Below are 11,875 nucleotides of genomic sequence, written 5' to 3' on the forward strand. Positions count from 1 at the left end.
TTTCTCATCTGCTTTCGAAATATATTAAAGAAGTAAAAAAGGTACACCAATATGTTTATTCTGTATTATGGGTCTAGATGTAGCCTAAACTAGAAGGTCCACAAATTTGATTAGTCAAGAAGCCTTCCAAGAGTGTTTATTAATATTTATATCACTCGGGTCAGGAGTTGTCTGAGGAGAGTTTTCGATCTTTGTGGGATTTTAAAAGTCTTTGCGTGGCGCAAAGTCTCTCGCTCGCTGTTTAGCTTTGCTCGGAAGTGGGTTTCTCTCACTGGGCGTGGTGGATCTGGAGCGAGGGAACGCGTTGAGCCGAAATTACATTTACGACACTACAGAACGGCTTTTAGTTTTTATTGACCTTGGCAAAGAACTAAACAAACTAGCTCTGACATAATGAATATGTTACAACTTAACAAAACTGATGTAAAAATCACTACAGCTAAACACGTCATTAATGTAGTTTTCAACCCTTACGAAAATAAACCACGGTTTTACTACTACTACAAAAAACATGGTTACTATAGTTAAACCCTGGTAACAAATTAACAGCAGCAGCAACGTATACAGATCTAGTCCGCCAAGACAAAACCTATGCACATTCCATGCATACTAATAAATGCTGGTAAAATTAGTTGTCATGATTGAACTGCGGTTATACAAATGGTAATCAATACGCCAAAAAGAAAAATAAAAATAGTTACTACAATTTTACCATGGTTTATTTTCGTAAGGGAAGCATGGCTTCATTTTAGGAATATGATTAGAGGTTAATCGATAGTCATTTTATAATTATTTTGATATGGGCTCAAAAATCATGCTCATTTAGAAAAGCTAAGTAGCCTAATGCGTGTGCTTGTGTATTGTATGCGTGCATCTCCTCTGTTGAGGCATCTAAATCATTCACTAGCTTGTCATCAAACTATTCCTCAGTTGTAAATAAGAAAAAAATAAGTCTGCGATAGACCCCGTAAACGTAACCGCAGCTCTAACCCAAACCGACTGCAGCAGCAGCGGAAACCGCCGGCTGGGTCTCAGAGCCCTGTGATCTCCCCGGTCCCCGCCCACTCTGCGTTCTCTAGGCATCGCCCTGATAACAAACAAGAATTGCTCCGTAGCTCATTCGGTTTTACTCCAGATATTTGTGTTACCATCAATAAACAAATCAGTTAATTTACTTCACACACATTAGGGTTTCACCTTTGCACTCATTTTTTTAGATTTTCTGACAATGCTTTTAAATTATGGGTGTCAGTTCACACGGTTTTGACATATCAGGCGCTTTATCTAACTAATCTCGTTAAAAAAAAAAAAAAAAAAGCACTGTTTACATCACATCCTTCTTTTCCAGACATGATAGCCATTGACCCACCTTCATGCATGAAAAACCAAACATTCCTTAATGACACTAATGACACTACATCACTACATTTTTTCTCATCTTTTGGTTTTAGCATGACTTGAAGGTTTCCAAGACATCTAATGGACAGAAGAGACCCATTATACATAGCAGAGATATTTTAAACAGATTTTGCCACACACTATCAGAGAGAGAGAGAGAGAGAGAGAGAGAGAGAGAGAGAGAGAGAGAGAGAGAGCTACCACTGGACTATACCCTCTCAGAAGGAATTAATCAAATAATAAAAATAATAATGGCTCCAAATTATCCAATTTTACACAACATGTTAGCTTTTACAGCAATAAAATTTGAATTTTTAAAATTTCTATATTTATTTAGAGTATAGTTATTGTTTAGAGCAGTGGTTCTCAACCACATTCCTGGAGGACCCCCATCACTGCACATTTTGCATGTCTCCTTAATCAAATACACCTGATTCAGGTCACCTGCTCATTAGTAGAGACTCACAGACTTGAAATGGGTGTGTCAGACAAAGGAGACATACAAAATGTGCAGTGACGGTGGTCCTCCAGGAATGTGGTTGAGAACCACTGGTTTAGAGGGCTTTCTTTCTTTTATTTTTCTTATCTTCTTCTTTTTTTAAGTAAATGTCTGGCTCCAAGGATGATAACAATCAAATCATGTCTCAGATATTTAAAAATTGTGTGGTGTGGTGTGTGTGTGTGTGTGTGTGTGTGTGTGTGTGTGTGTGTGTGTGTGTGTGTGTGTGTGTGTGTGTGTGTGTGTGTGTGCGTGTTATCGTTACACCAAACCGGATGCAGCTTTCTGTTTGTCAGGGCTGTTCTTACAGTCCGCACCTTGAAACCTAATATACTGGAAAAGCAGGAAGGGGCTTTAAAAATTGAATATTTAATCACATAAATTTGAAACACAATGTTGTTTCCTAAATTCATTACTGTATTAAATCTTAAGTTTCTACAGTATTTTCTTTTCATCTATTTTGGCATTTTATGCTAGATATAAGTGAAGAGTCACATGCTTTGTAAATTATGCCAAAATTAGATCTTTTAAGTAACAATGCTGCCATCGTGTGGTCAAATTCGGTTTTGTGTTCCATACCCACTTAAAGGGATAGTTCACCCAAAAATGAAAATTACCCCATGATTTAAGTAACATTGATCCATCCTAGGTGTGTATGACTTTCTTCATTCAGATGAATCCAACTGGAGTTTTATTTAAAAATGTCCTGGCTCTTCCAAGCTTTATAATGGCAGTGAATGGGTGGTAATATTCAATAGTCCAATAGATGTCCAATAAACTTTGTCCATCCATCATAAAAAGTGCCCCACACAGCTCTGGGGGATTGATAAAGGACTCCTGAAGTGAATCAATGCATTTTTGTAAGGAAAATATCCATATTTAAAACTTTTATAAACCATAATCTTTAACTTCTGCTAACTATAGTATGTGCGTTCACGAGAGAGTCACGTTCCAGCTGATGATGTAGGATGTAGGCTTAGCGAGAACCAAGGTTTGTTTACAGGAGCAAAGGAATCAGTGTTTCCTTTCTTTAGCTGAATTGATCACGTTTGTGTAACTGCAAGAACCAATGGCGCTTCAACCCGCCAAAAGGGGTGGAGCTGACTGATGTTTAATTTGGCTCTGAGCACCAATTCATCAGACTCTTTCAACTGAAGTGACAGTCATCTACTCATGTGTAGTCTTATAGCACGGCAGCCTACGCAACTCTTGTTCCTTTATCTCAGGGAACTGATGTTATGTTAGTAACCAGAGCGTTCCCTTTCAAAGGGTCCTCTTGTTGCTTCACTGATGCATATAGGGAACGCTAAGCTAACAATGAAACCCAAGATGCCTAGGTTGAAGACTACACAACAAAACCTTCTCCACTTACAAAGTGAATAAGGTAAATTTAAGTGGACAAAATCCATGCCTGCAGGGCAGGGACATCCAAGTTATGAAACAAGAAAGCTCCACAGCTCTGGCCGGGGATGCCAAATCATCACTTATGATAGAAGATCTGTCCTCAGTTGTATCGGCCAGGGGGCTGCTGATAGCAGCTGAATCAACTCTGGTAACCATGTCTGAGTGGGGCCACCAGGAGGACCGAACATCTGACTTCCCTGACACGTCTGATGACCTATGAAAGCAGGGCAACTGAGAGGAAGGTATACAGGCGAGTGATGGGACAATCGTGGGCCAGGGCATCACGCTACTTTGAAAGTAAACAGGGCAGTAAAAGTTGTCTTCTGATGTGAAGAGGTCCACCTCTGCCCTCCAGGAGACAGACTAGATAGTTTGAACCATTTGGGGATGTAGTCTCCATTCTTCTGGAGATACATTGCCCCTGGACAGCATGCCTGCTCCCTGGTTCAGTCTGCAATTCATGCTCTCATTGAGAGATGATAGATATGCCTGCCCTTGTACTGTATAGCACTCCCCAACTTGAGTTGGAGGCATCTGTCGTGACCACCTTCCTTCTGGAGGTCAGTCCCAATGGGATGCCAGATTTGGACATGGACAGGGACATGGGCTTTGAACCATTACTGGAGGGGCCGCATATGAAGCAGGCCCAGAGGAATCACAGAGGAAGCAGCTGATATGAGGCAGAGCATCCTCTGAAAGCCCTAAGGGGATGTGAAGTCCCAAATCTGAATGACGCAACTAGCCGCTGAATTATCAGAGTGTTCCGGCATAATCCACATCTGGGCAGAATCGATAACTGTCCCCAGTAAGACTACTAGATGACTGGGAGACAGAGAGCTCTTGGCTAAATTAATTAACCCAGACAGCTCCAGGTGGCTGAGCAGCAGCGACCTGTGGGCGATGAGTTCCAGTTCCGATATGGCTAAGACCAGCCAGTGGTCTCAGTAATTCATAATGCAGATTCCCTTCTGTCTCAGAGGGGAAAGGGCCAGAGATAGTCCGAATGGTAGGACTGTATATTGATAAGTCAACCCCTCGAACCCAATCCCATGAGCAGTCTGTGATGAGGGAGCAGATCTGGATGTGAAAGTAAGCATTTTTCAGATCCACCGATAAAGGCGATTTATAAGCGCATGGTTCAGATGCCTGGGCCCACCATTTTTCTTGGGAACGAGGAAATAGGGGCTGTAAAAGCCTTGACTCGCTGTTTGTCAGAGGAACCATTTCCATGGCTCCTTTTGCAAGCAGAGTTTGCACTTCAGACCAGCGAACGTGAGCATTGTTGTCCTGTACTGAAGTTTGAATAATGCTTCTGAAGCGAGGTGGCCTTCAGACCAGCGAACGTGAGCATTGTTGTCCTGTACCTGAAGTTTGAATAATGCTTCTGAAGCGAGGTGGCCAGCGAGTTCCATCATTAACTGAATAGGGGTAAGTGTATCTGGAGCATCTAAGCGCATGAGTTTGCAGGTGAGTCAGCAGTGGTGCCTAGGGCTAATGGGCATTTGCATGACAAGGGCTAGACACCGAGAACTGGAGTAATATAGCCCTGTAAGGAGCAATCCAAAAAGTGGCACCAGTCCCGAGTCAGTGGAAGACTACTTGTGAATGAGATGACTTAAATTTAGGCAGACGTTCATAATAAATTGGCATAACCTGGCTCTTGCTAAAGTGAGATTGTTGTGTCTCTGATAACTGAAGTGGATCTCACAACACTTCCATTTGATCTAATGTCCCAATCTGAATATAACTTCTGAGCAGAGGTTGCAGCGAGAGCGCTGTGCATAAATTTAATCCCAGATGCAGCTCAGAATGGTATTGGAGAGCGATTCATCGCAACATTGCTTAGATAAGAGCTTGCTACCTATTCCTGATCACTGTTATCAGGGGAAAGGGCCACATATACGATAGAAACCTGTCCAGAATCAATTTAGTGTATCTGTATAATGATAGATTCCCTATCCTTGTCTCAGAGGGGAAATTCAGGAGCAGATAGGACAATAACAATACATATATATATATAGTTTTTAATATATAGATCAGATCTGATTATTCAGTGATGGATCATCTCTGAGCGTGTGATAATCTGCATCCCCAACTAAGCCAGCCAAGGTACCAACAACTCCAGTGGGTACAGAAATGGGAAATAAGAAACCCAGTGCCAGTTTCCTCTGGCCAATGCAGCCGGTTTTAAATGTTCAGGCTGAGTCAGATTGTGCTGAGACATACGTGTCTGGTTTCCAATGGACTGAGCTAGTTTGGTCTTTGGAAGGGGATCTTCTGGGGAGCATCTAGTGTGACATGATTTCCACTGACATTCAGGGGTGTAAAGGTAATCTTAGGATGAACGCATTTTTAAGTACAGTATAATTTATATTTTAACATGATTGCCTACATTTAAATTTGTATAAACACACATTTTAGAAGTAAAATTTAATATTTAACAGTAAATTCAGGTATAAGACCTTAGACTGCCATTGATGTTCAGCTCATAGATGAAAGATGCTGTGACTAAACTGCCATAAATAAACAGTATACAGTTCCGGAGAACATACAGTAAAGGGATATTTCACCTGTAAATTCTGTCATTACTCACCCTCATGTGAGTTCCAAACCCATAAGACCTTCTTTCATCGGAACACAGAATGAAGATATTTTTGATTGACCAGAAGAGCTTTCGTTACCCTCTGTAGAACACACTAAGAAGTTTCAAGGACATTGGTACCTGGTGAAGGTGACATCAGTGCTTTTCAAATGTTTCCAAGAACACTGGTCAAAGTGACTATTATTGTCCGTATTATAGTTTCTGGGGCTGGAGAACATTTTAAAGGGTGTGGAAAGCTCATTTCAATCAGGTGTGTTCCCATGAGGATGAAAGGTGCCTTAGGGGTTTGGATGAATGAGCGGTGAGTAATTAATGAACCTATCTTTTTCATTTTTTGTGAAGCTTTAAATACAAAGTAATTACATATAAAGTTTGTTCTGGCATTATGTCAGTTTATTTTAGCGGCAAGGCGCGCTCGTTTACCCGCATCCCTGTATGTTGGTTTTGAGCAAATAAAACTTACTAGTATAGGAACCTGTATTCTGCCCACCATTTGCGGTGCCATAAGACTGGTGCGCTGTTCTTAAGAAAATGGCTAAAAAAAGCTGTGCTCAGTAACTACCTTTGTCCCTGGGTTGTCAGGGGGTGTGCTGTCAGCGATTGTATTTAAAGCTTTTTGTTAAAGAGTAAGTAATAATTGATTTGAAATAAGAAGTAAATGTGCTCTTGAAACTGATTCATACATGTTGACCTTCATTCTCAACTATTTTGATTGAAATCGAGAATGTGGATTTTAAAAATCTAATTTGTTAATATTGTAATTTGTCATTAAGTTTCTTTTCTTGACAAAAAAAGTCTAAATTAATTGTTGAAAGTGGAATTTATTAAACAGACACAGGTGACCCTAAGTTATGAATTATTGGATATTTACAACAAGATGTATTAGATTTTCCTGTATGAGGTAACTCATCACAGTCCTCAAAGGGTGAGTTTTGTGGGGATAGCATACATCCTTTTCAAATCATGAATGTGCTATGGAATTCGAGAGTTCACTAAAAATAACTTGGTTGCCAAAAATGTATCAGTGTCACATTTATACTTCTGTACCAGTTATATTATTAATTTATTTGAACTATGCCATTGAAGCAAGTCTAAAACAAGATAAAACGATTTTACATTCCAGCTGACCATTAGAATGTCACATGCTGTATCGTTAATTCTGCAAGTAGTTAAGTTTTTTTTTATATATTGCCATACATTTACAATATTTTATTTTTTTCCCAAGGAGTGGGAGCACTGAAAGCGGACATCAAGAAACCGTTGTTGGGGACAGCTGTAAAGCATTGTAATATGCAACACCTGAAGATATCGGCATTTTACGGATGGAGTGGAGGTGCTCTATGTTTTAGGTAATGTAGTTTGGCTAAGCCATTGCTACTTGGAAACTTTTTTTCCTTACTTCTACACAGGGATGAACACGCTTTAAGTCTGCTCCAAAAATGATCTTCGGGAAGCTGGATCACAAAACTGTCGGCAAAACAGGCATGAAAACAAAACCTTTCACTTAGAGGTGGTGAGCATTGCTGTGTTTGAATGAATTGCGGGTTTTTTATTTTCCTTGTATCTTGTGTTCTACGGTGAGCCGAGGTGATTTAAGTCATATATCTCTCATTTAATTGGACTCACGTCATGTAATTCTACATTAGTGTAAAAAACCGAAATAAAATAGAAATGCTATTAGTTATATAATCATGTTTTTAAATTGTCATTTGTGTGAACTTAGTGAGTGTTTAAACTTTATAATAACCAAGAAGACAGCAAGGGAGATTTTGTACATTCGACTTGTAAAATATGCATCACAGTAGTAGGGTAGACATTTTCACTTTCATTTTTTTGGGGAAGTAAAGTAGATCAAGTAGAATAGTAACTGCATGTTAGATATAGTACACATGACCAAATTTAACCATTGCAGATTTTTCTATAGTAGGATTCAAAAAGGGTCGTTTGCAAAGCCGACTATTTCAGAGAAATTTTGAATGGTTTACAACAAGATGCAAGTGGTACAAAAAAATGACATGGAAATTTCAAAGTGTGCAGCGACCGCACTCCTCTTGCATGACTTCTTAACTGCAGTGAAGCGCTTTGCAAATCTTTCGGATAGATGGGAGGTTTTTTTGTATCTTTTGTAACTCTGATTGTATTTGTCTGAAGGAAGAAAGTCATATACACCTAGGATGGCTTGAGAGTGAGAAAATCAGGGAGCAATGAAACTGTGTGGGGACCATGTCAGTTGTAACATAGTTCACGGATGGAGCTCTCTTCTAAGGAGCTGATGATCTGAATCAGGTGTGTTAAATAAGAGAGACATTCAAAATATGCATAGTGGTGACACACAAGGACTGGAATTGAGAACCACTGCTTTAATGTATTTCTTGGATACAAAGGAATAAAAAACCTGAGTGGTTTAAGATTTTTTTTTTTTTTTTAAATGTCTATATTTCAAACAGACAATTTTGGAAAGCAGACCACTTAAAAAAAGCAAAATAAAGCTTTGTAAAATCTGACATAAACTTTTAAGAAAAAACGGTAAAAACAGTGCCAAATTAGAGTTCTTCAGCTTGTAACATTAGCAAAACCCTTTATAAATCTAAAGAGAACCGGTTTTATAAGGTTCCATTAAGAACCATGGTTTGAAAGTGCTATATAGGACATTTTTGCTGTTATAAGTAAGTAATTAAAAGTTTATTTATAGTACCTTTCACAAGGAGGGGTCACAAAGTGCTTTATAATAAAAAATAAAATCAAAACAAATAAAAAACCAGCTATACAAATACTACCAAAAACAACAAAAATTTAATAACAGGCAAACCATACTATTAATTAAAAGCATGTCCAAAAAGGTGTCTTTAAGTTATAAATGACCTTTTAATAATATTTTATTGTCATTAATATTAGTATATTTATAAGTAGTAGTTGTAGTATTTATTAATATTATTAGTAGTAGTTTTAATATTATTTTATATAATATTTATTTACACCCCCCCCCCCCATCTCCTTGGTCTTATTATATGCAAGCCACTATTAGATTTTTTATTTTATTTTTTAAATTGTAGCAAAAATGACAGTACTCAAACATTTATTTTTTATTTTGTTTTAAAAATACATTAATAAATGACAATTGACATTGAACATGATGATGATGTTGGGTGTGAAAGCATATGAAATGCTCAATTGAGTTCAAAGTGTGTCTCTAGTTTTTTATTTTATTTAATTTATTTATTTATTAATGGTGATTTACGCACACTGGGCACTGTTACTAAGTTTAACCTTTAAAGAATTCTATTTTTTAGAGTGACACAACAGATAAGAGAAAAATCAGGTTTAAAATCCAGCAATTTTATATTAAAAAAGCAAATATCGCCAAACAAACAGCAGCCGTCAAACGGCTTTCAGCACCCTGGACAGCAGCAGCTCATTATTTATTCAAGCAACACAAGAGGATTTTTTATTTCGGTGACATATTCTTTCATGTAAGATGGTCTGGTCACACCGCCAGGTGGCATAAAACGAACAAAAAATGCCCTTCACCTTGTAAATCAACTTTCAGTCGCTCTAAGAGCGTTATTTGTCTGTTATTCGTTAGAAATGTTCTAAAAGCTAAGAAAAGTTGCAGGCACACAAAACACATCGCAAACGAAAAGAAAGTTTGCACTAAATCTGCATTTCAACAGTACAATTAGTCAAATCTGCATTTCAACAGTACAATTAGTCAAGACACCCAGTGCGCATGCGTCTAGTGGACCGTGTACCCCCTGCTTGCAGCTCGGGGGCGCACCATTGACAAGTTACTCGCGTGCACTTCTCATACTGTGCAGTGTGCATTGAACACCTGTAAGATGTGCATGGAGACAACAGCTGGGTGGAAATCACGAGGTGCCATTAAGCCGATGCAAATCCTCTAAAATCTCATCATAATGACTAATTGGACAAACGTGTCCAGCTGCCTGTTCAGCATCACTTTATGCGCTGAGGACATTATGGATAGTAATGCAACTGCTGAGGACTTTGAGTACCCGGTCCATCTCTTCCCAGTCCCTATCCTGACTGGGATCACAGTGACGTGCTCTTTCCTGTTCCTCGTCGGAATCGCTGGGAACCTGTTGACCTTCCTGGTGGTCACTAAATACAAAGACATGCGAACCACCACCAACCTTTACCTCTGCAGCATGGCACTTTCAGACCTGCTCATTTTCCTCTGCATGCCCCTCGACCTGTACCGGGTCTGGCGGTACCGACCGTGGAACTTTGGCGACGAGCTGTGCAAACTCTTTCAGTTCGTGAGTGAAAGCTGCACGTACTCCACCATCCTCAACATCACCGCGCTCAGCGTGGAGAGATACTTCGCTATCTGTTTTCCCTTCAGGGCGAAAGTCATCGTTACGCGGGGTCGGGTAAAAGGGGTGATTATACTCCTCTGGACTGTGGCTCTGTGCAGCGCGGGACCCATATTCATTCTGGTTGGGGTCGAGCACGAGAACGGCACCAACCCCTGGGAGACCAATGAGTGTAAAGCCACCGAATATGCCATCCGCTCCGGACTGCTTACTATGATGGTGTGGGTCTCCAGCGTGTTCTTCTTCCTCCCGGTGCTCTGTTTGACAGTGCTATACAGCCTCATAGGCAGAAGACTGTGGAGAAGAAAGGAGAATCCTGTCGGACCCATTTCGAGTCGGGAAAAGAACAATAAACAAACGGTCAAAATGCTGGGTGAGCTCAACAATGCCCTGAAATCTCTGACAAATGATGTTTGTGTATTTCAGAATCATTTCAACTTTCACTCGGGAAATCTTACAAAATAATTTATTTTCTCTTTAAATATGTAACTGTTTAATAAACAGCATTTTATATTAATAAACAGGCTAATTTAATGATTTAATAAACATTTGTTTACATTTAACAGGACACGCCTGGTAATTAAACTCCATGTGCATAATAAAGCAGAGTTTTACAGTGATTTTTTTTACAAAATATAGAGGATATACCAATAAAAGATACATTTTTTTTAATTAATATATTTTATAATGAAATTGTTATAAATGTACATTTAATTACATTTGATATTACAATTTACATTTATTATGAACAATAATCAGAGTGAATATTGGCTGTTTAGTTGCTAAGGAACAGCAACTTGAACGTTTTAAACTCGGCTCTTTCAGTCAGAAATAGCACGAACTATCTGTTTTCATTTGTTCATTTTGATGGTCTAAAATTTAAATAAAACATTTTCTTCTATGCATAAATAATGCATTTCATCATACTATTGGATATTCGACACTATAACTTTGGGGACCCTTTAAGCAGGCTATTAGTGGGAATCAAGGACGCCAACTTCTACTTACATTTTTTAAAAAACATTTTTTTTTTTAACTAATATTGAATTATTTTAAAGAACACATACAGTGACTAGAGTATAGCATCATTCCGAGACGGTTGACTCTTAAGAGCCTGTTGTTGTTAGTGAATCAGAAACATTCAGTCACATCGATTACTGATTCTGATTCACTTCATTCTCGAAATAATTGTTACTAAGTAACAACTTTTCCCCCCTAAATGCACTTATTGCAAGGATATCGTATTAACAGTACTTCTAATTTCTATAATAAAACATTAAATCTTTTTAAAACATTACAGACATGAACTCTCTTTTTCTCTCTTTATCAGCTGTGGTGGTTCTTGCGTTCGTTCTCTGCTGGCTGCCGTTCCACGTCGGGCGTTATCTCTTCTCCAAGTCATCGGAGGCCAATTCTCCTCTCATCTCCCAAATCAGCGAATACTGCAACCTGGTCTCATTCGTGCTGTTTTACCTCAGCGCCGCGATCAACCCCATCCTCTACAACATCATGTCAAAGAAGTACAGGAGCGCAGCGTGCAAACTGTTCGGAGTGAAGCGCGCTCCCGGACGATCAGTGCAGAGCATCGTGAACGCGGAGAGTGTTTCAGTTTGGAATGAATACAGCTGGAGCACGTGA

At 39.1% G+C, this 11,875-nt stretch overlaps 1 protein-coding gene across 1 annotated transcript; it reads left to right on the forward strand.

Moving 5' to 3' along the window:
- The first annotated feature begins 9,015 nt into the window (after positions 1 to 9,015).
- On the forward strand, positions 9,016 to 11,875 carry LOC109049047 (growth hormone secretagogue receptor type 1). Its single transcript, XM_019066706.2, has 2 exons — positions 9,016 to 10,610; positions 11,568 to 11,875. Exons 1-2 carry the CDS (start codon positions 9,818 to 9,820, stop codon positions 11,873 to 11,875), a joined length of 1,101 nt encoding a protein of 366 aa, XP_018922251.1. The 5' UTR covers positions 9,016 to 9,817.

Source organism: Cyprinus carpio, chromosome A24 (assembly GCF_018340385.1).
Source record: "Cyprinus carpio isolate SPL01 chromosome A24, ASM1834038v1, whole genome shotgun sequence".
Classification (NCBI taxonomy): domain Eukaryota; kingdom Metazoa; phylum Chordata; class Actinopteri; order Cypriniformes; family Cyprinidae; genus Cyprinus; species Cyprinus carpio.

What these genes read in the sequence shown, in the direction of transcription:
- LOC109049047 (XM_019066706.2), top strand. Translation starts at nt 9,818, where the DNA reads ATGACTAATTGGACAAACGTGTCCAGCTGCCTGTTCAGCATCACTTTA. An exon ending in ACAAACGGTCAAAATGCTGG is followed by an intron (nt 10,611 to 11,567) that starts GTGAGCTCAACA and finishes TCTCTTTATCAG; the next exon opens with CTGTGGTGGTTCTTGCGTTC.